General features: G+C 39.3%; 1 protein-coding gene across 11 annotated transcripts in view; it reads left to right on the forward strand.

The window, feature by feature from the left end:
• The first annotated feature begins 474 nt into the window (after positions 1-474).
• abi3bpb (ABI family, member 3 (NESH) binding protein b) overlaps positions 475-26455 on the forward strand; it is a 33280-nt gene continuing 7299 nt past the window's right edge. Inside the window, exons 1-17 of one of the 11 annotated variants that reach the window (XM_067416188.1) lie at positions 475-653; positions 5108-5176; positions 5343-5475; positions 9559-9740; positions 9828-9880; positions 11000-11039; positions 12000-12071; positions 12261-12335; positions 13949-14152; positions 16428-16598; positions 17201-17266; positions 20574-20642; positions 20871-20981; positions 21143-21232; positions 21343-21552; positions 23363-23468; positions 24069-24148. In XM_067416188.1, coding sequence (XP_067272289.1) covers positions 488-653; positions 5108-5176; positions 5343-5475; positions 9559-9740; positions 9828-9880; positions 11000-11039; positions 12000-12071; positions 12261-12335; positions 13949-14152; positions 16428-16598; positions 17201-17266; positions 20574-20642; positions 20871-20981; positions 21143-21232; positions 21343-21552; positions 23363-23468; positions 24069-24148 — 1897 coding nt within the window. In that variant the 5' untranslated portion in view covers positions 475-487. The remainder of the gene's footprint in view (positions 654-5107; positions 5177-5342; positions 5476-9558; positions 9741-9827; positions 9881-10999; positions 11040-11999; positions 12072-12260; positions 12336-13948; positions 14153-16427; positions 16599-17200; positions 17267-20573; positions 20643-20870; positions 20982-21142; positions 21233-21342; positions 21553-23362; positions 23469-24068; positions 24149-26455) is intronic. The other 10 variants (XM_067416190.1, XM_067416189.1, XM_067416191.1 and 7 more) reach the window with 10 other exon arrangements.

Genomic DNA, 26455 nt, shown 5'->3' on the forward strand with positions numbered 1-26455 from the left:
CACTTGAAATGTGTGTCTGTGTCAAATTTTGAAACTGTACAAAGCCTCAAAGGCTCATAATTCTGGTAAATATAATGCTGCTGGAGGTTCATATGCTACTGTGCTTTGAGTGAAGTGATGAGGAGCTCAACTGTGAAAGCCATTGTCCTTGATTTACCTCAATAAATACTTTCATGGCACACACTTTTGCACTCCTCAAAAGTGCGCTCCTCCGCACCCCTTTGGCCACATAAATCAACAAACCCCATAAAGTCGTAAACCCCATCCAACACATGGGAAACATAAAGTCTTACTCTTAACTCTTTAAGTAATTAATCACTTATTCATTGCAGTGCTCTGAAAGTCGCAATTTTTGTGCAGTTGCTTTTTGCTGCCATTGAATGTCAAACAAAGAAATACAGAGCGTTTGAAGAGTTGCAGCACTGTTTCTTAAGCCAATTAAAAGTATTTCAAACCCTTTTTCCTCCACACAGTAAGAAGACAGAATATGAAGGTTCGGATCAACGCCACTGGGGATACCATAGTTTTGAAGTTTGTTCGGCCCAACCCTGACATCAAACTTGAGGGTTACATCTTAGGCTACGGTTCCAGCATGTTCTCCAAACAGTTCATCCAACTTCCAGAAAACGGAGAACCCTATGAGACCGAGATTGGTGAGTTCCAGTATAACCACACTCAGATGCTTTTTCACTCAAGAGCCTGAAGGAAGCCCACAAAACAATCACTAATGTTGTTTTGTGGGTTAGCACTGAACAGGAGAAACCACAAATGGTAGCTTCCCTGACCCATCAAAACCACCGTCTTGATTTGTACACCTATATTTGCGCCAACTCATCCATTATTTGAAAACACAAACTGTAATTGAACCCAAAATGAATGCTATTTGTTAAAGCTTTGATAACCACAGCATTTGTCAACACAGAAAAAAATCCACAGATCACGTTTGACAAGGTAAAAAGGTCCCATATTACTCCCAGTAAGGCTAACCACAGTTATAATTTTTTTTTGCCTGTAAAATAACTTCCTGTTGTCCATTCATCATCATTCTCCTGGGAGCTACAATCCTGGAGTTCATTCTGAGGAGGTTAGGGTCAGGTCAGAGGGTCCCTAAAGCTAATGTAAGTTTTTTCTAAACGGGCTCATGCCAGGTGCTTCATTTTGTTTCTGCTGGTTTAACAGTGTTCAGTTGCTTGTGGATTTATTGCGTGATTAGGCCCAGTCCACCAAAGCATTTTTAGCAAGCTGAAAATGCCATCGCTCTTCTAAAAACCTCTTGCTGCACATGACGGCGCAGCAGGTTTTTTTTCAGTTGAGATGCTATATGTGCTATTATACGGAATATTTGCAGAACTCAGAGGTGGACAAAGTACACAACTCTATTACTTGAGTAAAAGTAAAAGTACTACTGGTCAAATATTACTCCGTTACAAGTGAAAGTTGTAAAAACAGATTTTTACTCAAGTAAAAGTACAGAAGTAGTTGTTTTCAAAAGTACTTAAGTATCAAAGTAAATTTCCTTTTTTATGACAATGCATTATTTTATTATTGTTGTATAAATGCACACTGTCATCATGGTTTAAGACCAGTTAGTCAGTGATGGAGTCAGTGATGCTCCATCTGACATACTACCATACGACTAACTTAAACTAATTTAAACACTTGTATATAAGTTACAAAGCTCTTTACAAAGCTGCTGTCTCTTTAAGGCTGAATGCATGGATCCAATACACTGATACACATCTGATATTCTCCCATCTTTCCTCTTCTCTTTCTCCCAGATTTCTATATTTTTTATATTTTATAAGACATGCACCCAACTATACAAGTCTTGTTTTTTGTTTTTTTTACTGAAACATACTTTCAAAGTATGGCTATGGATGCACACAAAAAAAGTTCAAAAAAAGGTTGGGAAAATGTATATGACCTTATAAGAGTGATTCCTGACAGACTGTCTGAAACAACAACAACAAAAAAACTTTTAAAGATGGAAGAAATCATCCTCCGACTTTCAGAGCTGCTACAGAAACGACTTTCGACCTAGATAGAAATGTAGTGGAGTAAAAAGTACGATATTTGTCTTTCAAATGTAGTGAAGTAAAAGTCATGTTTCCAGAAAAAATAATACTCCAGTAAAGTACAGATACTCAAAAAGTGTACTTAAGTACAGTACTCAAGTAAATGTACTTAGTTACTGTCCACCTCTGGCAGAACTCTTAATAGAATCTGACATCACAGATTTATTCCAGTTTATTTCTGAAAATAAAATGTGGATACAATGTACAATATATATGTTCTGGCTTTTTTTTTCAAATATAATTTTTTCCGTTATTAATGACGTCTGTTGTCGCTGTACAAGCAGGATGTGGCGATTGGTTCTTTGGTATTTGTCCCGCCCCTCCTCCACTGTGATTGGATGGCTGGGGAAAATTTTGAGTGCTGGGTTTTACACAAAGTTGAACATTCTTTACCTCTCGGCCCCCGGTAAAAAACGTTGAGTGCTCAGCAACCTTGTCATGCTGCTGGCATTTTAACCCTTTCACACGTACAATCTCACCGATGTGATCAGTCTTGGCTGGTCCCTGAGGTGTACGATCACACCAGTGTGATTAGAAAGGTCAGTGAATCGCGTGATTAACTGCTAAATTCAAATGTGCTTTTGTGCATTGGCTTGTCACATACAACAACTATTCAATGTTTTTAACCGCATAATGTTTATTTTAGGTTTCAGACATTTAAATATACAGAAGTTCTTGCAAAAATATACATTTAGAGTTTGTAAAATACACACTAATGTCTATGGAAGTTGCAAAGATGAGCCTTTCCATTATAATTAGACAAGTTTTAACCATATCCGATACACATTGTGTACGTAACTTTAAAGTTTACTCTATGCTTCTCTCCGTTCTAATTTCATATATTTCGGGAGAAGTGAATGAATTCACATGTTGGAAATCCATTCTGATTCTCTGAACTCGTGGCCACATAGATATGTTCTAAATAACGGTCGCCTTGAAAAACTTACACTGTGGGGTCAGCAAGGATATTTTAAATGTACGTGTGAAAGGGTTAAAAAATTTAAACAATTGGATAAATACACAAGCCTTGAGAAAAAAAAAAGCTTAGATGGACACACAACCTTAATGTTTAAAAACAATACAATTTTAACAACACTGTTAAATGTAACCTTCGCTTGTAGCATTTAAAACAATAATTTTAGTTTTTAGTGTTTTATATTTATTTCAACAAAGTTATATTGAATTTTACAATCTGGCATTTTTCAGTTATTGGCTATAAAATTACAATAAATTTCAGGTTTGTATAGAATTTTAACATTGGCCGTTTATCAGTTTTTGGCCATAACATGAAAATAATGATCAGCTTTGTGTAGAAGTTTAATATTAGCCATTTATCGGTTATTGACTTTAGTGACTATATATTATTTGTTAGTGTTGTATATAATTTTAATATTGGTCATTTTTCTATTTATCTATGGAAGCTTGTTTTCGCCAAAAAATAAACAAAAAGGGTAATTGCAACTTTATATCTCGTAACTCAGACTTTTTTCTCTCAGAATTGTGATATAAACTACCAGTTCATAATTCTCAAAACTGGACTTAATAACTCATAATTGTTAATATCTTAATTGGTAATAAGTTAATATCTTACAATTCTGAGAAGACAAGTAGGCTATAAATACTTTTTTCATACAATTGCGAGTTACAAAATAAGAATTCCAGGACATAAACTCGCAATTGCAAGAAAAATTCAGAATTGTGAGAAAAAAAATGTCAGAATTGTGAGTTTATATGTCATCAGTTCTGACTTTATATCTCTCAATTGCGAGTTTATGTCCCGCAATTCCGATTTTATAACTTGCAATTGTAAGTAAAAAGACAGAAAGTCATAATAATCTTTTACTTTTTTTAAAAATGTTTTATTCCAAGGAAACAATCTTCTATAGTTATAGACCTTAACATGAAAACAATGATCTGCTCACCAGTGTCGGCCAGAAATGTAATGTCCTTGAAAATCCAATTCTGGCGACTAGTGTTGACAACAAACATGTGATTTAAGATTGTAGCGTACAAGGTCTCAAGAGTCAAAGTCTTTGAAGTTCTCCACAATGGAAAGCACTGACACAAGCAGAACAAAATTATACATCAATGCTTATACCCTTATCCAGAAACTCGCAAACAAAGAATAGTTTGTTCCATAAGGAAGGCCCTCTGAGTTATCCTCTGCAGTTCAGCATAGGAATACACAGTCACATCATTATTCAATATTGGCCGCGAGCTCAGGGATCATTGCTCTTGAATTTACAGTGTGTGCGGAGATTTCAATATGATACACGTGCACAACAGATGTCCGAAAGGCGAAAGCAGTTGTTGGCGTCTTCCCAACCTGACATGCCACATGCACATGCACTCATAAATGTCCAGATTGTTGTGGACTTTGGGACTGGCAAATTTTGTATCACCCTAATGAGTTTGTTTTGTCTAAATGAGTTTTCCTGTGCACATATTCATAACTGCGAGAGAGGCATAAATAAGAAAGTTATCACCCCAGCAAATCAAATTTTGGCAGATGTGCTGTTTAATTCGGTTACATTGGAAACACGGATGTTTAGCAAACCGTTGTCATCACAGGACTTTAAACTGTGTGAAAAGCTTCACATTAATCACCTAGAGACATTTTACTAAACATACGTTCACAGAATCTTTTGGAATTGTGGGTCAATGACAAATAAGAGTGTAGAAGATAAAGAAAATTATGAATATTTTTACAGATTCACATTTTAACACCATTTCAAACTAAATATTCAGTTGAATGAGTTGTGTGGTCATCTGGTGTAACAAACAAAACAATTGTCATACATTCTAAATGTGTAAATATATATGAATCATTTACAATCTGAAACTAAGTCCCCATGTCATTAAAAAAAGTCAATTTATCAGATTTTATGAGACTTAACTTTGACTCACAGGGCTCCTCCTTTTGTTGACGCCTTGTTTTTTCTTGCTTATTTAGTTTATGTTCACCATAAAAATTGCCCTTTTTTATGGTTTTGTTTGAACTTCTAAATAACTTGAGATACTTGCTTTCACAGATGCTGAGCCCAAGTATCTGGTGGCCGTTCAACCTATCCCAACCAACGACGTTAAGAAGCATTGCACAGGTAGCATTTATTAAAAAGTAGCCTACTGGCAATCGAAAAAGTCTGTGTGTAGTGGAAAATATGCAACAGATGTGCTATTGAACCAGTGGGAATGTTTGCAAACCTTCACTCAGCATTAGCTAGAAAGCATATCCCTCTGCTAAATTCGATTACCTGTTTGAAACAGGTAAGGTGAACCTGGAAAAACCTCTTCACCTGGTGATCGATTCTGTCACGCCGACATCTGTGCTGCTATCCTGGGGAACCTACTTAAAGACACCCTATGAGGGAAACATCATGAACGACTGCTTGGAGGACGGGTGAGTTACACACAACATCTGGATTTCACTTTTTCCTCCACCAACATGTTCCATATGAGTGTCCTAAATCCCTAAGGAAGACTTAATTTACTTCACTTCATATTTAGGGACCATTTAACCTGAAAAACATGAAAAAGAAATATAATGAAATACCATGTCTCCAGTATTTAGGGGTCCCATCCTCAGAAGCATTGCAGTGCACTGCAGGTTTTTATTCAATGTTCTCATTGCACTGACAGGGTACTGGATTTATGTCGTATAACCGAAAGAGCCATTCAACGAGTGTGATGTTTTTCTACACAGACGCAAAAAAAAATGTGTGGGATATGGATCCCTGCCACTGCAGGTGTAGTGTGTGTCTACATGTTTAAACGCTTTTTGAGGATACAGGCACTGTTGGGACGCACTGACATACTCCCTAAATCGCTCTGGTTTTCATATAGAGAAGTATGTGAACCTTTTTTCCCTCTGTTAAGGGGAGACTTTTGGAAAGGCCAGTGGAAATGATGACCTGGACTAAAACAGTTGGGAGCTAAAGTCGTGTACCAGTGCTCTTTATAAACCTAACATCAGCCCCTTTGTTTAAAGCCTACTATGGTGACAGAAAACCAGTTTACTAAGTAATGCGTTAACGCATGCGATTAATTCACAGTCCTTAACACGGTAAAATAATTGATTGAGGCATGTGAACTTGCATCATAAATGTAAATTATGTCATGCAGTTAGATGATCTTAGAAGTCTGTAAATGCATGGCTTTGACCCGTTGTGGTAATTAACATGTTAATTTACATTATTAGTTAATATAATATGTTATTATATATTATATAGATGCAGTAATCATTATTAAATGGGTTAGTTCACCATTAGTAATACATTAACTCATGATGATCTGTACATTAGTTAAGCATGAATTAAAGCATATTAGGTGTCCCCGACTAAGGATTTACACATTCGAATCAGAATTTTCGAATCTCTCTATGTTCGACCGATAGTCAAATCATCTATGTTTGTGTAAACCATAGTGTAAACCGAAAAAAATAAACGGTAAAAACGGGTTGGGAAGGGCAGGACACTAGTCAGCAGGAGGCTAAGTCCTTCGGTTGAGACGTTAAACCAAGGTCCCGACTCTCTGTGGTCATTAAAAATCCCAGGATGTCCTTCGAAAAAAGAGTAGGGGTATAACCCCGGCATCCTGGCCAAATTTGCCCATTGGCCCGTGTCCATCATGGCCTCCTAATAATCCCCCTCTCCTGATTGGCTTCATCACTCTGTCTCCTCTCCACCAATCAGCTGGTGTGTGGTGAGCGTTCTGGCGCAATATGGCTGCCGTCGCATCATCCAGGTGGATGCTGCAGATTGGTGGTGGTTGAGGAGATTCCCCCTTCAATGTTAAGCGCTTTGAGTGCCTTGAAAAGCGCTATATAAATCGAACAGATTATTAAGACTATTTTTATTTTACTTTACACACGGCACACAGCCACCACTTTTAATAAAGTGATCAAAACTATACACTACACATTCGTAAATGAACCGTTTTCTCATAACATTTAAAAGCCGCGATCGAAACACAGAACATCACACAAATATATAAAAGAACATTTTGATAAATAAACCTAAAAAAATACCTGCCTAGAGAGGAAAAGAACACTTTGAGTGCGTTTATATGCACGTTCTTAAGCCGATTGTGCCTAAAGCGGGTCTCACACCGGACTGAAGCTCAGCGCCGTGTCTCAGGGATCTCACACCAGGCAGACGTGAACATTACGCACCGCGCACAAGCTCAATTTTGAATCGACTTCTGACAGAAGAGCTGCACGATGAGTGTAACTTGTAGTACAGGGTGAAATCAGTATATACATTCATGATTTGAGGGAAATAAACATTTAATCGCGCGGACAGGCGTCGAATGCCGCCATCGGTGTATATGTGTTCGAATTTCAAAGGCGCGACACGTTTTTATAACACTAATATTGAGCACACCCATATTGCCAAAATGGTATGATCCTCGTTTCATAACACCCGTGAAGATTCGACCATGAGATCAGTGGTCGAATCCGGTCCTGCATATCGATGCATCGACTCTTCGACTATTAGGGGTCACCCCTAAAAAGAATAGGAAGAATCATCAGCAAAACTTGAAATGGCTCAGTGATTTACTACAGAGAAACTGAATCCTATCAAATATTAGAGTCACTGTCACTCAATGGTGGATCTGGTGAAGAAACTGTCAGAGATCAAAATATGTTAAAATTGATAGTTCTGAGAAAATGTTTGAGATGTCGAATATGATCCAGATGCTGAATGTACTGTGAAATGAGCTCTGACGAGGACAGTGATGATGGTATAAAACATCTGCTCAAACTGAACCCTTCCGAGCTCCAAAAGGTACAAAATATACTTTATTTTTATGATTCTGTAATTGCTACTCTTATAGCAGGAGAGTTTTATATCATCGCGACCAGATGTCGATCCGTGTTAGACATAGATCCAGGTCGATAAAGACACGACTATGTAATTATCGTTGGCAAAATATTCATGCATTTAAGATTTAAGCTGCTAAACTTTTCTTAAAGGGTTAGTTCACCCAAAATTGAAAATTATTTCATTAATTACTCACCCTCATCTCGCTGGACACCTGTAACACCTTCGTTCATCTTCAGAGCACAAATTAAGATATTTTTGTTGAAAGCCGATGGCTGAGAAAGGCTTCAAAAAGGCCTCCATTGGGATTCAGTACATTTCCACTGACCCACTCACAAGACCCATAAAGGCACTAAAGACGTCGTTACAAAGTCCATCTCACTACAGTGGCTATACAATAATTGTACCAAGCGGCGAGAACAGTTTTTGTGCGCAAAAAAAATCAAAATAATGACTTTATCTGCCAAGATATTGTCTTCCGTGTAGGTCTCGGACGTGAACTCACGCGATAGCGGCGCTCCTCCTCTTCCGGGTCATGTATTCGCTATGATTCGAACGGCGGAGCTGCGTCATATTCTCGCGCATGCGTCGAGTTCACGTCAATAATTTGGTGGATTATGTCGTTATTTTGATTTTTGTGCGCACAATAACTATTTTCGTCACATTGTAAAACTATTGTACAGCCACTGTAGTGAGATGGACTTTGTAATGAAGTCTTTAGTGCCTTTTAGGGGTTTTGTGAGTGGGTCAGTCGAAATGTACTGAATCCCAATGGAGGCCTTTTTGAAGCCTTTCTCAGCCATCAGCTTTCAACAAAAATATCTTCATTTGTGCTCTGAAGATGAACGAAGGTGTTACAGGTGTCCAACGACATGAGGGTGAGTAATTAATTAAATAATTTTCATTTTTGGGTGAACTAACCCTTTAAACTAGTTCAGACAACCAGGCAGACTACATCAGAGATGGCAGAAAGAGACTCATGATACGTTTTCAGTGGATTATTAATTCCAGTGCATGTTTGAAACACAAACTCTGTCATATCCTGTGAGCGTTTCTGAGAAACATGAGCCCTCGTGCATCGAGCTATGTGTAATAAACTCTGAACAGAACATCAAAACATCCCACTGCTGAATGGCCAGATGATACCCAAGCTACATTTCTTGGCTGGATAAATCAAACCAGCGTCTCGCTAAAGTTAAGATAGATGAGGACTGCAATCACGGTAAAGATGATTGCAGTGACGTCCAGTAAGCACGTCTGTTATATTGATTCACAAACATGTGGTCCTGGTTGGTATGGCAACTTAACATGTCTAAAATCTGAACAGGCTCTTTGTTGCTGCATGGTACACATACTGTGAATTCTGAAAAAAATCAAAAGGTTTTTCATGGGTGCTTCATGGGTGCATCCATTTATGAAATGTCCTTTTTTGGAAATCACCCTTCAAGCTGATAGTTTTCTTTGCTGGATATGGCAAATTATGACAAAATCAATGTGTTAAACCAGATAAATGGTGACTGCTTAATTTCACGTTAAGTGTTAGAATTAGACATTTTAATCTATCGACAGCCCTACTGCCTCATTTGGTGATTGATTATAACTAGCCAAAACTAGGATGCACAAATGTACCTTTTAGATAACCAATGTTTCTTTGAACCCAGGCATTACACCATTCGCTATAGAGAAAAAAACAGGAAGTGGATCTACCAGACCTGCCCCACCTCTGATACGGTAATCGACAACCTCAAGCCCAACACACCCTATGAATTTGGCGTTAGATCCAACAAAGACGAAAGCAGTGGAGTGTGGAGCAAGCCAGTGACCCACAACACCAACATGGGAGGTAACATATACCCTAAACATCCATTCAAAGTTATTTTGAGAAGTTGAAATATAAATCTAACTTGCATTGCCACTGTTTTGTTTTCAGACAAAAACATGCATATAAACTACAAGCCCAAAAGACCCATTGCCAAGACTATGGTATGTAGAGTTGTTTCATAACAACTTGTATATAGTATAAATGACAACTTAATGACTTTAACATGCAAAGCCACATAGCATGCACAACTTTAAGTGTTTTTTTTTATGTTGCCATTATTTAATTCAAACCATGTCCACATTATGAGACAAAAGAAGACAAAGTTGGCTTTGGCGCCACAAGACAACAAAGCAAATTTGGTCTCACAAAAAAAGAGATTCAGCGGTGGAACCTTTTGATTTGGGTTAAGAGTAACCAACAGGTGAAATCGTTGGCAACACCGTGATAATGATCCCAAACGCATTTTGTCCTTTGCATATAAGCTTAATAATGCCTGAACCTTGTCCTCGGCCCATCTGTCATATTTTTTTTTTAAACTCCATTGTTGATTCGAACAGCAAGCTACTTTTACTGCACACACCACAACAAACATCTAAAAATGGTGGTTGAAATTAAAATTCTGTGTGGAGTCAACCAATCAGCATTGTTCGGCGCCCAAGTCCCACCACCGAAAGTTCCTGAACTTTGAAAGAGTACTATCTCTCGAGCAGAGACTTTCTGAGGGGGGCATTTTTAACCAGAACTTCATTTAGACCCCGTGGTCAAAACACACTTAGTAGCTGGGGAGAGTTCATGTGGTGGAAATGCAGCTTAATATAATGCTAGCACTCTATTATCTTACTTTTTGCCCTGTTCTCTTCCATCCCTGCTGAGCCTGGTTGGCTGGTCTAGGCTTGCTTAAGATGGTTTAGCTGGTTTCCCACCATGCTTTGGGAAGATTGCCTTTGTAGTTTGTTGTCCATCCTAGTATATTTATGAATTGTCATGGACATAAAGAGCTGTGCCTGCAAGCAAACACTTTCTCACGTATTCTCAATCTCTTGAGTGAAGAATCCAGTTGTTGGCATGTGTATGTGCGTAAGGTACTCAATCTTCTCAGCGGAGGCAGGACATAATACGTGCCTGTCAAGGCATTTCCAAAACACTTTAGACACAGTGGAGAGACCCTGATTGCAGAGATCTTATACATGATATGAAGACATAATGCTGCTGTGTTCTTTCACTCAACACTTTGTTTTTAAAGAAGGTCGAAAAAATATGTATAACCCTTTTTTTTACAGGCTGGACCTCACAGCAGCAGCCTGTTACATCCTCGACATGGTAAGACCATCAACTACTACTTTTAAGAATTGCCCCTTATGCAGTAAAGAAAACAAGAGAATTCTCTCATCATTTGTTCATCCTAATGTAATTTCAAACTCCCATGACTTACTTTCTTCTGTGGATCACAAAAGAATGCACACTGCTCTTTTCCATTAAATAAAAACATATAATGAGGGCTGTCAAACTTTAAAAACAAAGCACTGTTGTAAAATATCAGGGTCATTTTAAGTATTCAGGTGGCTTTGTGTGAGGAACGCACTGAAATTTAGGTGAATTGTGTAATTTCTGTCAACCATTAGTCAGTCAAACAGATAGCTCAGCCCCCGAACTCACGCCATTGGCTGAGGCAGGGTTTGCCATGCTGGGCTGGGGCCTATTGCACAAAACTAAGATAAGGGTTTAATCTGGGATATTTGGGTGATTTTGGCTCAATTTATCCGCTAATATACAGTTATCTTTCGTTATCGTTATAGTTCTTGGTGTGAGTGTGCCTTCAGGGTACGTTTGCACGACAGCGGTGTACAAAATCTCTCATACAGATAACAAAATCATCAAGTTTTCCCGGGTTAATCCCATATCCAAGTTTTGTGCAATAGGCCCCTGGCTGTTATTCCCAAACAAACAAAGCAATGTTTTGATAGCATAGTGATGTTACTTCTTGGGAATCAAACCAACAAATTACTTGTAATTGTCTAGATATTAAACGTTTGGGTCTTTTTAAGGTGCTTTTTATCATTTTTAAATCTTGATAGCCCTTTTTTTATAGCTTGACAAATCCTGGTCACTGTACACTGCATGATAACTCGCAAGTAAGTAAGAGAAATCATGATAGCTTGTTCATTTGTGGTTTAATTTTTTTTTCAGTGTAAAATGGGTCAAACTACATGCAGTACTGCTCTTTTTCTATCGTTTGAAAGTGTTTTGTGTTGGTTTCTTCCTCCACAATCTTCATTCTAGTTATCAACAAGACAACCCAGTCAGGACTGCCCAAAAACACAGGCATTAATGGAGGTCCAAAGACATCTTTTGGTAATTGTCCTTCTCACTCTCTCTGTTTGCACTCTTCTTTCAAACAGGCCTTTATTGCAGTCAATCGAAGTCATGCTCACAGAAGACTTTTAATACTCTCTCCCCCTTAAGAGCCTTGTTGGGGATGCCTGCTCACTTTTTCTCTCAATTTTTTTTTCCATTTATGAAACATTGCATTATTTCCCACAGCTCCACCAATGGTTCAGCATGGAACTGTGGCTGCTCCAAGAGCCAATGAGCCAAAATGGCCTCATCTCCCATTGGGTAACCAAGAGAAATTTTGTTTTGAAGTTTTGCTTGTGAGCGGTCAGTTGGTAATTGCTTTGCTGGGTGTGGGCGGGGATTAAAGACATCCGCTGTTATGATTGGCTGCATGCTGGCATGCCTTGTGAGAACGTTGAGTTAGAAAGTCCTGCTCCTGCCGTGATGAGGATTCCTGACCGGTCGCCTCCACAGTGAGGAGGAAGTGTGAGAGTAAGTTTTCTCAGGGTGCTGTGAAGTAAAACCCCCTCTATGGTCACGCATGGTCACGCATTCGCGCGGTCTCTGTAGGCCTGCTCACGCTCCACCCATCAGCACCAGTCAGACTCTGTGTCCACCAATCAGCTCTCTTTCTCTCTGTCACGTTCATCTCTACCCATTCAGTCCCCTATCATTTCATCACCTGTCAATCACATCACAACTGTTAAAATGTTTGGTTTCCACAGTCCTCCATTTGTTTTATTACTGTGGCCATAAATGGCACTCTTATGTCTTTATTTCTGTCATTCTTTCTCTTTGTTCACTTAATATTTCCCATAATATTAAGATCTCAATAAGTGATATATACTCCAAACTACCCCATACATATTAAATAATAAAAATGTTATATATACAGTGGTAAAATGAACATCAAATTATGACACATAATATGGTAACAACATATGAATCAGAGTGCCATGGTATTATTATCACTGTACCATGGTATTGGCAGAGTAAGGTTATTGTATTATATAAAAATTTGAGTAGTCAATACATTTCAACCAAATTTAATCAGTCCACTATTAAGAGACTGTACATAGATTGGTATCATTACACTGGTTTTAGTATCAGCTTTTGTCATAGGTTCTCTATATTCTCTTTTTCTGAACCTCATCTTGTTTTCCATCCTCCATCTCTTTTTTCTGATTTCCTCAACACTTTCATTCATTTTCAGAGTTTTTGCATCTTGCTGGCCTTTGTTCAGTCTGCATGAAGTCACTGCATGCAGAGAAAGAATCAGTCCCATGATGTTAGTTCTAGCAGGGAAAGGCAGAATTCTGGGAGTCCCACCTCCTTTCCTGTCTTCCTCTGTCTCTGAACTCTGGATAAGCTAACATTACGACTCTCTCTGTGTTTTTCCACTTGGAGCCAAACTGATTATGAGACCAAAGTCAACAAGTTCATTCTCAACCCCCTTGACAAAACTGTCAACACAAGTGCTCAACGTCGGTAACAGACACTTAAGCATCTGTACCATCACAACTCGATGGGATGGAACTAAGAAACTCTTACAGACGTGCTTAGTATCAAACGATTCCCAAACATTCTTAACAGCATTAATCTACCGTCCACCATGTTGGATTAATCATGGTCTCAACAATCAGTCCTGCTGGAAAATCCAGGTAAAACCAGTTTAAGGTGGTCCAAACAGCTGGTACATGCTGGTCAAGATGGATCATCAGTTGTCCTACCACCTGGTGGGGCATCATAGGCCATGTTGGTTAACCTGGATTGAGCTGCTGGTGAGATGGTTAACAATGATCCATCTTCAACTGGTTGACCAACTAGACCACCTTGAGCTGGAATGGCTTAATTTTCCAGCATGGAGGGCTCATCTACTCCTTTCTCTTAAACAGATTCAGACAGCCATGTTAGAAATGACTCCTCTCAGCTGGTGGAGGTCCCTCCTGTCCTTCCCCAACACCTACCCACTAAACCCTCCCATCCTTCAGTCACCCCTACCCCTTACCATTCCTTACCCAGCAGTACCCGGACACCCCTACGCGGATACCCTCAAACCAGGGCACCTAGTGCCACTCAGATGCCACATAGTTCCTCTGGTAATTCCTATGCTTCCTTCTTATTTTTTTAAGTTGACGGTTGACAGGTAATGAGAAAATAACGTATTGCTTCAGCGATTCACTATTTACCACACAGACACTTTGGTATTTTGGTATTTGCCGTCAACCTTTGGCTACACATTCTACCACTGCGAACTTAGACTAAACATCAGAATATCAGACTTCAAAGCTTTATTCAATTCATTCTCTTCATTTTGGGTGGTTTTGGAGAAAGGTGATATGCGGGAAATTAATGGATGTTCAAACCACGTTTCAATCAAACCCAGTCATTTCTGTAACTTCAACCACGAACAGACATTATTTCACACTTCGGCTCAATGGATTACAGGAAGAGCTGTCTCTAGTCAGTGTGAGCGAGACGGCCAGTAAAAACAGCAAGAACTGGTGACATCAGTTCACATAATCCTCTCATTTATTTGCTCTGTCAGGCAAGCTATCACAACTGTCCCATCGGTGTATATCATGTCTGTGTTATTGTCTGAAATCACAGCTTTCCTGTATACTCCCCTACACCATGTTTTGTCTTCACAGGAATGCACTGCTGCACTTTACTGCAATCACCAACACATCAGATCTAGCCTTACTGTAGTCAGAACAATGGCATTATTATTGTTAAATAATAGTAGGCTAAATTCAGTCATAATAAGATTTTATAATTAGGTTAAATTATTTAATTACTGACAAGTATCAGTAAAAAGAATGTTAAGTTTAATTATTTATTCTGTTTACTGAAATGTTGCACTGTTAGCTTAGCAACATGCTACCACAAGACTATTGAAATCACTTATACACTATATTGCCAAAAGTTTTGGGACACCTGCCTTTACATGTTACATACATTTTAATCCCATTTACATACCATTCTTAATCTGTAGGATTTTATATGGAGTTGGCCCATCATTTGCAGCTGTAACAGCTTCAACTGTTCTGGGAAGGCTTTCTACAAGGTTTAGAAGGGTATTTATGGGAATTTTTGACCATTCTTCTAGAAGTGCATTTGTGCGGTTCAGGCACTTATGTTGGAATGAGAAGGCCTGGCTCTCAGTCTCCGCTCTAATTCATCCCAAAGGTGTTCTATCGGGTTGAGATCAGGACTCTGTGCAGGCCAGTCAAGATCCTCCACATCAAACTCGCTCATCCATGTCTTTATGGACTTTTGTTTTGTGCACTGGTGCGCAGTCATGTTGGAACAGGAAGAACAAGTTGGGAGCATGAAATTGTCAAAAATGTCTTGTCATGCTGAAGCATTGAGAGTTCCTTTCACTGGAACTAAGGAGCCAAGCCCAAGCCCACACCATAATCCTCCCTCCACCGAACTTTACACTTGGGACAATGCAGTCAGGCAAGCACCATTCTCCTGGCAACTGTGAAACCCAGACTCATCTATCGGATTGCCAGAGAGAGTAGCGTGATTCGTCAAAACAGAGAACACGTCTCCGGCAATGGAAACCCATTCTATGATCTGAAGGCCACACAAAGTTTGAGGTCTGTAGCTATTGACTCTTGCAGAAAGTTGGCGACTCCTGCACACTGTGTGCCTTAGCGTGCGCTGACCCCGCTCTGGGATTTTATGTTGGCTACCATTTCATGGCTGAGTTGCTGTTGTTCCCAATTGCTTCCACTTTGTTACAATACATGAAAAGACCTGCCGGTAGAATATTTAGTAGTGAGTAAATTTCACAAATAGACCTATTGCACAGGTGGCAACCTATCACAGTACCACACTTTAATTCATTGAGCTCCTAAAAGACAAATTCTTGTATATGTGCTTGATTTTATACACCTGTGGCCATGGAAGTGATTGGAACCACTGAATTCAAAGATTTGGAGGGGTGTCCCAATATTTTGGAAATATAGTGTAAGTCGAGTCTCTATTGCACTGCGTGTGAAGCGTTATTTGCATAAAGTGCAATGTTGCTACTGATGGACAGAGTTCCAAATTAGTCACTTATGAGGGTGATTTTAGTTGTCTAGGCTAGCAATGCAGATCACTTATGTTGGACTGAAGTTTTGTCATTTTCCTTATGGTGAAATAATGTACAGAAGATTAGAATCAACACTTATAGAAAACCAAATTCCCTTGATAGTATGTTGAAATACAACTAGCTAACTTTAACATCTCTCATCAGCCCACAGACAGCAACACTTTAACACATATCAGCCCTTACATAATTATACAGTACCTGCCCCAGCATGCACTTTACTTCCTAGAGCTGACAAGGCATAACAAAAGCTGCTGTTGTTTTTTATCTAGGTAAGAGCCTCCGGAGAGACTCAATCTCTTCTCTTCCATCAAAACCCATCGATTCAGTCCAAACAGCGACCACCAGGAACCAGACATCACCGAGCAGACACCCTTTCTATTTCCCTAATGGCATGAGACCTTCTTCCTCCAGGCTCAGTGACTCCTCCAGAAGATATGGGGGTAAAAGACATTACTCTTACCCCTCTTACTTTAGTCTTTTTCTTTCCCCTTTTTTTTGTATTTTCTGTTTTTCTTCTTTATTATTATTTGTATTTTCTTTCTTTATTTTATTTTAGACGTATACAAATCTAACATACCTAACTTAAGAAACAACAAAAAATACTTACGAAAAATATGTGTGTTGTGCTGCATTCTCTCTTTTCAGCACAGTTATTTTGGCTGCAGATCTCTTGGGGCTGTTTTTCTTCAAGAGCCCAATTTTCTCATTTGAAACGTGGTGTGTGTTTGTGTGTGTGTGTGTGTGTGTGTGTGTGTGTGTGTGTGTGTGTGTCTAAACCAGCCATCATAGTCTGTCACACCTGACAGGTTTACTGTCAGAAAAGTATGTGTGATTTAGCCCAACGGGCACGCAGACCTCCAGCATTTGCACTAATCTAATCTTTAAAGGCCTCTCTTCCCCTCAGGCAATTGAGCGGCCACCTATAACTCTCTATGTAAACCCCAGTTTTCTTCAGCTGCTGTGCACCTCAGCTAAAACAACAATATGATGCTACCTTGGTCTTCTTTTTCTCCATAACATCCACTCTTTTCCCCTCCAACAGCGAACGGTGAGCACCATAAGGGACATTCTCTCCCCAAACCAGTCATATGGCCCAGAGCAAGACTTGGTAAACAGAGCCAACTCGTCCTCTGTGTGTGTTAGCCATCATTAACCTGCAGAAATTCTGTTTGTGGCGCAGCCCAAATGCCCATGTTGGTGTCCTTCCCATCCATAATCTCCTGTAAACTTGTGTCTGTCAATCCATCCGTCCACTCATTCACCAGTCAACCCATTTGCTCGCCAATCTGCCTGTTGTCTTCAACGTTTGTTGTCGTTTTGCAAGCTTCCGCAGATCCCATGCTGCCGCGAGCTTTATGGTGTAATTGTCAAAGCTTTTTCCCAGATTGGTTTCTCTCATTTCTAAACCATCATGGTGCTGTAGGACATTTATTTTCAAGAGTCTTTCGGAGGACACAGAAACCCACCGCAATGTCCTAAACTGTCTCGTAACATTCTGTGGCTCTTTTATTTGTGCATTTCAGCAATAATGTTTGAAACTCCCTTCTGCAGAGGACTGTAGCTGCTTCTGGTTAAAGTCCATTGTGTGCATGACTACTTGCATGCTTTATTGTAGTCACAAGCTTCCATGTGGTACGAGGTCTTTTTCAATCTGCCTTACTGTTTATCTGTGTAGCAAAAACAAAACAGAAAGGCTGAAAGATGACAAAATGTTTGTATTTATCCACAACCTATTCATTCTGATTATTATTGATGTTATTTTCAACATAAAGTTAAAATGCCAAAATTCAGGGAAAACTTTGGGACCTTACTAAAAATTGCTTTAGTGCTGTCAATTGAACTGCATAGTTGAAGCCATACAAATCAGCTAATATCACAAAAAACAGCCCCAAAATATGCGGTAAACTCAATTCACATGGTGTATCAGTTCTGACTAGACTTGGTTTTGGAAGACGCAGCAGACTTCTGCAATCTGGCCGACTTTGCAAGACACTATGACTCGACCACTGCGATCCAGACACTATATAAATTTCCATAAGTATGGTCAACTACACTAAATGTTTGGGTATTTGCCTGGTCATACTCTTCCCTATTATTTGATCTTTTAAAAACCAAACAAAACAATCCCAGGTCTGCAAAGTGATGTCACATCTTATAGCTTGTGCAAAAACAGTGGAATACAACAAAACGGATCAGTTTAATTAGCGCAATTTGTTGGCATGAATTCTCAATCTTCTGACCAAAAGCCAGAGATCTGTGGCGATTGTTGGTGGCTTTCATTAAAGAGAGGTCGTATTGGAGATTTGTTTGACAGTGACTGCCTGAAATTGTCTAACGTCTGGTCTGTCATGATACCACAAGAGCTTTAGATCATCCAAAACATCGGGCATCACCGCCGAAAACCTCAGCTACCTCTCTGGAAATTCCTTTCCTTCTGTAAAAGTATGACCTCTGTTGGTCTTTAATTTTATTTTCAGCAAAGCGTGGCTTTTTCACCTCCCAGTTTTGCCATTTTTACTCATACCACAGGGTTTTAGTGAGCTGAGCTCCGTTTGATTACCCTGTGATGAACTGAGGGTTTCACAACTGGTGCCTTGGATGTAAATTGAATCAGTTTTCCTGGGAAGGATCCACATGCTCTAGTCTGTTTGCTTTTGACTGTACTCCAAGATGGCACTGAGAACTGAAGGCTTGAAAGGTGGTTGAAGTGCCAATGGTTAGACTTCATCCATGCAATGAGAAAGAAAACAAGCAATTTTCTTTCATTTCCAATTAACTTTAAATTTGAGCAATTTGCTACTCTCATTTAACAAACCATTCAAATTGCAGGTCCTCAAAATTAAACAACCATACTCAATTGTATTATTTAGAGTATAAGATACTCTAGTTTCCATTGATCAGGAGAAGGATTTTGGGGATCTTGGGAGATTTCTTGTCCTTATTCTGAACCACAATATGTGGTCAAATACATTTATTCTATTATTCCATATTCTGGATTAACATACTTTGAGAAGCTTTCTGCTGTTGGAGTTGGATGCATTACTTACTCCATAGCTATTTACTCCATAACAGATAATAATAACATGTTTTAGAATATGCATAAGGTTTTCACATACTGGAAAGATGGAAATGCTTTCTATTTTGCTGTTATATTTCTGCGTATGGCATTAAATTGGCTTATTGGTTTTATTTACCATTCTTTTGTTATTAGGATGCCAATGTCTTAAAAGCTGAAAGCAGATTTTTTTTTTAATCTAAAATCGAAGAGGTGTCAAACTCATTTAACCCCAAGATTTTTTTGAAAGATTGCTAAAAAAAAAAGCAGCTAAACCAAGTTTAGGCTGGTAGTGATGTGTTCCACTGTTTTGCATGAGAATGAAATCTTAGGTTAAGAGAACATTATGGAAATGTATGAATAGGATGAGGAATATAATACTAATACTAATAATGCATTTTATTTAGAGGCACCTTTCAAAATACTCAAAGGGCATACACATACAAATTGCGGAAGAGAGATCCAGGTATAACAATGGATTAACAAGTGAGGAAGATCTAAGAGTGTTTGTGGCAGTATAAATGAAAGCAAGTCAGAGAAATATGAGGGTGCGAGACTGCGCAGAGCTTTAAAAGCAAACAACTGAATCTCGTACTTTACGCAATGTTTAACAGGAAGCCAGTGCAATTGATAAAGCACTGGAGAGATGTGTTCAATGAATGAGGTTCAAGTAACAAACTAGATCAACTAAAGTTGTATGAAGAAGTTTGAGCGGTAGCCCAAATAGGACAGAGTTACAGTAATATATGTGTGAAGAAACTAGAGCATGTACAAGAATAGTTGTGGTATTGGGTTTAAGAAATGGGTGAAGGCGACTGATGTTCCGTAAATGGAAATATGCGGACCGAATGACATTATTAACATCTATTTCAAAAGGTTAACTTGTATTTCAAAAGATACTATCAAGGTTGATACCCAAACTTTTAATTTAAGACATGGGAATTATGGAATTATCAACAGTAAATCGAATTTTGCCAACATAGATTAAGCGCCAACAAGAAGAATCTCAGTTTGATCCATATTTAGCTTGAGAAAACTGCACAAGAACCAGTATAATCTCATCTAAACTGTCCAAGAAGATTAGAATTAGGTTGGGGGGGGGGGGGGGGGGGGTAGAGCAGAGTGTTATCCACATAGCAGTGGAAATGAATACCAAGTGTCCTAAAAACATGACCAAGAGGCAATGGATAGATAATAAATGGAAATGCAAATAAATGGAAGGGCTACTTCTGACCTCTTACTGCTGTGTTTGGAGTTTTTGGTGCAATTTTTGACTTACCGTATCCATGCTAGTTTATTTATTATTGGAAAAGGGAATGGAGGAAACTTAACTTCATCACTTTCACTTCCATCATTTCAGGTTCTCCAGCTGCACGCCTCCCTATTCTACCAAAAAAGCCTAATCTTGTGGGCAATCCTGGAGGATTAGGTGGGTACAAAGTTCACTGAACTTAAAAGTACAACCAAAAAGGAGCGGAAAATTATTTTGCTGTAAAAATTGACCATTAGATGTAATTAAAAATGTTTTAACTCACTGGAGTCTGAGCTGTTTTGGTGTCTTTAGAAGTTGACATGTTCCTTGTTCAGTGTTAATTGGCAAAAAAGACTATGTTTAAAACAATTAATGTATTCACTCACTCATTTATTTACACAACAGACAAGATAATAGACCTGAATAAGGACAAAGATTATATCTTGAAACCCAATCTGCCACCTGTTACAGCAAAACCATCCAAACCAAAGACAACATCTGCTCCTGCAGTGACAGGTTTGTCTTCATGGGATATTTTATAATAGTCTTTAATATTCTGCTGAAGGTTAAACATTTTTCAATACAATTTCATGTGGTATATAAAATACTCGTGTGGTAACTATCTGTTAACCAATGGTTTGATATGATTGACACTGTTCATATTTGTGGTGTCCTAGCACCCCGATTTGAGACATGGGAGAACTCTTCAGTATTCAGCTCTGTTCCTGCTTCTAAAGTTGATGCCATGGGCAAAGAACGCTACATTGGTAATGAGACTTTCTTAATCCCTGTAAGCTTTGCATGCCAAGCACTCAATGCTAATTTGAGTTTCAGAGCCAAAGTGTCTGAAGTTAAACACAAATGTGTTGTTGTCCAGCTCCACATGTGGTCTATAAGACAGATAAGAAGCCAGATGAGCCCTGCTCCATCACCACGTCTCTGAGTTACTTCCCTGAGGAGGAGGGTGGAGAACAAAATGTCACCAACCCTCCAAGAACAGCCCCATCCAACCTCACCGTTGTAACTGTGGAAGGATGCCCCTCCTTCATTATTCTCGACTGGGAGAAAACTGATAATGACACAACAGGTAAGACTGAGGGCTGGATCCCCAAAGGAAATCGAATATCTTTTGGAATAGACCCATTGGTATCTGAGGAATGTAATGTGCAATATATTGTGGTGTTATGATGAAATGTAACATTGTCTTTGATTGATCAAAGGCAAGGGTTAGGGTATGACTCAAAAACAACTTGAATTTGATTAGTCAAAAACTAACCATCAACTTTGATCGGTCAAATACTAACCATCTTATGTGAATTGTCAACTTTGATTAATCAAACACTAACCCCTTAACTTAAATTGGTCAAACATTAACCCTCTACTTTGGTCAACATTGATATGTCAAACACTGACTCCTGACTTTGATTGGTCAAACACTAACCCTCGACTATAATATGTCAAACACTAACCTCAACTATGATTGGTCAAACACTAACCTTCGACTATGATATGTCAAACACTAACCTCAACTTTGATTGGTCAAACACTAACCCTGGACTATGATTGGTCAAACACAAACCATTGACTATGACTGGTCAAACACTAACCTTTAACTGGTGGTCAAACACTAACCTCATCTATGATATGTCAAACAATAACCTCAACTATGATTGGCCAAACACTAACAATCGAATATGATTAATCAAACACTAACCCTCAACTGATTGGTCTAACTCTAACCATCGAGTATGATATGTTAGACACAAACCCTTGACTATGATTTATCAAAAACTAACCCTCAACTATGATTGGTTAAACATTAATCCTCAACAATGATTGGTCAAACTTTGATGGGTCAAACACTACATTTTGGCTTTGATTGGTAAAACACTAAGGACCAGGTTTACTTCACAGGGCAAATTAGAGTGAGAGTGCAATTCCAAAATAAGCATGTTGGGAGGGGAAATTTATGTGCGTGATTTACTGACGTTGCGCAAATTAAAGAAACATTTACCAGTAAATTAACGAGCACAAAGATTAGTAAATCACCAATTTTGCATCTGAAAGGGATACTTTTCCAAATGCATATGCAATAAGTTCAGCACAAAAATAACTACGTCCATGCCTTTTCAGCACAATTTTTTCACTGCTTGTCTTTAGTAAATCCTGACAGTACATTTTTTATGATAAAAGAGGGTTTGCGTTGGCACAAGCTGTTTGTAAACCTGGTCCTAACTCTCAACTTCAATTGGTCAAAAATTAACCCTAAACTTCGACTTACCTAGCCTGACAAGCCGGACTCACATCAAGATGTTTGGTCTGGAAACTCACCATTGACAAGGGCTCAATCTGAGGGGCGGGATAAACGGTTGTCTTTCAAACTCCCTCTGCACGGCGTGCACGCAATTGGATAGCGCTACAACCAACCAGAGCCAGTTGAAAGATTAAACTTTCGTCGGCAAAACTCATAACACATCTTCCCTTCTTAAGAATGACTTCAGTGCCGTTCTTTGTTCTTTTCTCAGAGAAAAGCTTAACTCCAAGTCTTCCAGAGTCGCGGTTAAAGCGGATTCGAAAGACCGCCGTTCGACACTTTCTGTGTTTACTAGACTCACGCAAGTGCAACTGTGCCATCATTATGTTAAGCCCCGCCCACCGACTCGGGATTGGCCCGACCAGAGTTTGGCGTTTACAGCTCAGAACTGTATTGAGAGTTGCTAGACGACACTCGCGGGCCGATTAGGTTTGCTGCCGCTAGGGTGCGTCTAGATTTCTAGGCTACAACTTACCTGTCATCTTTAGTAACCCAAACTGTCAACTTTGATCTGTCAAACACTAACTTTCAAATTTGTCCAGTCAGCCCCTAACCCATTTCCTTGTCAATTGTCTTTTCACAGAATATGAGGTTATCTCAACTACAAAAGGTCCTGATGGTGAACAGGTTTCTATTCTGACCACCAACCAGACTCATACGGCTGTGGAGAACCTGAAACCAGAGAGCAGGTACAGGCTCAATGCAGAACGCCAACCTATCTATTTAAGGCACTGTACTGGATATGATAGATGTATTATTGTTAATGTGGGTGTCAAATACCAGGGGTGTTAGGACTTGCACGCATCCTGAGGTCTGGACAAGGTGTTGGATGTGTGCGCTGTGGTCTGGCTGTAGGGGAGCTGCCACGCTTGCTAGCTTTTTAATGAGGCTGAATAAAGGCTCAAGATCTGGTGACACAATATAAACCAGGGCTTCCTATGGACTGTGTCTCCAGGCACGTGGGCCTTGGTTCTGTCTCTACATCGCACATGGAGGATCCATTAAAAGGGGGCCACAGGATTTGAGTCCTCAGACTCTGCAGAATAAATATATCAAGTGTCAGGGCTCAGAGGACGGGAAATAAGAACCTCATTTTACTCAGAATTTGACAACAACCCACCAGGTTTCCAATACAGAAGTCCATTTTAATAATTTTGGATTAAGCAAACTGTCAGAGCACTGTCAGAAGCATAACATTAGATCTGAAATGAATATACTTAATGGTTTGTGTAATGTGGATCAAAGCAGAAACGTAATGTTACATCACTTGAATTTTTCTTACCTTACAGTTATGAATTCAAGGTGAAGCCCAAGAATGAGCTTGGTGAAGGGCCACCCAGTGAACCAGTGTCTTTCAGCACAGAGTCTGGTAATTTTAATTAATTCTTAGAGTAATTATATATATATATATATATATATATATATATATATATATATATATATATATATATATATATATAGTGGGTACGGAAAGTATTCAGACCCCCTTAAATGTTTCCCTCTTCGTTATATTGCAACCATTTGCTAAAATAATTTACGTTCATTTTTGTTCTCATTAAAACTGAAATATCACATGGTCCAAAGCATTCCATTTGCTCATATTTAGTAGAAGCACCCTTTTGATCTAATACAGCCATGATCTTTTTGGGAAAGATGCAACAAGTCTTTCGCACCTGGATTTGGGGATCCTCAGCCATTCCTCCTCGCAGAACTTTTCCAGTTCTCTCAGGTTGGATGGTAAACGCTGGTGGACAGCCATATTCAGGTCTCTAAATTGTTGTTGTGAAGCAACTCCTTTGTTATTTTAGCTGTGTGCTTAGGCTCATTGTCTTGTTGGAAGGTGAACCTTTGGCCCAGTCTGAGGTCTTGATCACTCTGGAGAAGGTTTTCATCCAGGATATCCCTGTTCTTGGCCACATTCATCTTTTCCTCGATTGCAACCAGTCGGGCCTGTTCCTGCAGCTGACAAAAACCAGCATGTTGCTGCCACCACCATGCTTCACTGATGGGACTGTATTGGACAGTTGAAGAGCAGTGCCTGGTTTTCTCCACACATACCACTTAGAATTAAGGCCAAAAAGTTCTGTCTAGGTCTCATCAGACCAGATAATCTTATTTCTCACCATCTTGGAGTCCCTCGGGTGTTTTCTAGCAAACTCCATGCAGGCTTTCATGTGTCTTGCACGGAGGAGAGGCTTCTGTCGGGCCACTCTGCCATAAAGCCCCGACTGGTGGAGAGCTGCAGTGATGGTTGACTTTCTACACCTTTCTCCCATCTCCTGACTGCATCTCTGGAGTTCAGTCACAGTGATCTTTGGGTTCTTCTTTACCTCTCTCATCAAGGCTCTTCTCCCCCCGATAGCTCAGTTTGGCCCGACGGCTAACTATAGGAAGGGTTCTGGTCGCCCCAAACGCCTTCCATTTAAGGATTATGGAGGCCACTGTGCTCTTAGGAACCTTAAATGCAACAGATATATATATTTTTTTTTTACCTTGGCCAGATCTGCGCCTTGCCACAATTCTGTCTGAGCTGCACAGGCAGTTCCTTTGACCTCATGATCCTCAATTGCTCTGACATGCACTATGAGCTGTAAGGTCTTATATAGACAGGTGTGTGGCTTTCCTAATCCAGTCCAATCAGTATAATCAAACACTGCTGAACTCAAATAAAGGTGTAGACCCATCTCAAGGATGATCAGAAGAAATGGACAGCACCTGAGTTAAATATATGAGTGTCACAGCAAAGGGTCTCAATACTTAGGACCATGTGATATTTAAGTTTTTCTTTTTTAATAAATCTGTAAAAATGTCAACAATTCTGGGTCATTCTGTCACAATATGGGCTGCTGTGTGTACATTAATGAGAAAAATAATGAACTTAAAGGCACAATATGTAATGTTTCAGCATTAAAAATATAAAAGATCACTATATCTATGTTATATATTTTTTTAAAGTTGTGTGTTTACATTATCCCGACAGTTCCAATTAACTTCTAAATCCAGAGAAATTAATATTTTAATTCAAAGACACGGACCGTGTCTTTATTTCCGTTATGTCGCCAGTCTTTCACGTCATATCCACGTTTGCGTCTTGCTTCCTGCGAACTCGGCGGAACCGTCAAACTCAAAGAGGAACACTGACAGACAGTATAAGGGGAACCCCCGTATAAAAAAGTCTGTATGATAATGGATCATGACTACTCTTTGCCTGTACGTTTTGCCAGCTCAACAAAGCGCAAACGTACGGGTGAAAAAAATGACCCGAGAAGATTTTGGGACAGTAGAAGAAGCAAGAGACGTGTAAACCTTGGAGAAGCCTTTGAAAGATGGCGAAATCTTCGTGACAAGCTCGGACTGCAGAGAGATGCTGATCTCGCTTGCGTTTTAATAAACAGGTCATTTAAGTAACCATTCAGCTAACATAATAATCATATAATCATAACATGCTGTATGTTTGCATATTGCATAGCGATCTTGACCACATTGAGACGCGTTTAGCTAAATACGTAATGTTATACATTTTGTATCGGCTTTTCAAACAGGCGGATTCTCTGTTTTTGGAGACTGAAAGAGCTATTTTTTTAAAAACTGATTCAAAAGTATATTTCTATCCGTATATTTGGCGACACGATGATGTCATGTGTAAAACGCAGATGGACTAGCTATTATTGGTTTT

Source organism: Pseudorasbora parva, chromosome 14 (genome assembly GCF_024679245.1).
Source record: "Pseudorasbora parva isolate DD20220531a chromosome 14, ASM2467924v1, whole genome shotgun sequence".
Classification (NCBI taxonomy): Eukaryota; Metazoa; Chordata; class Actinopteri; order Cypriniformes; family Gobionidae; genus Pseudorasbora; species Pseudorasbora parva.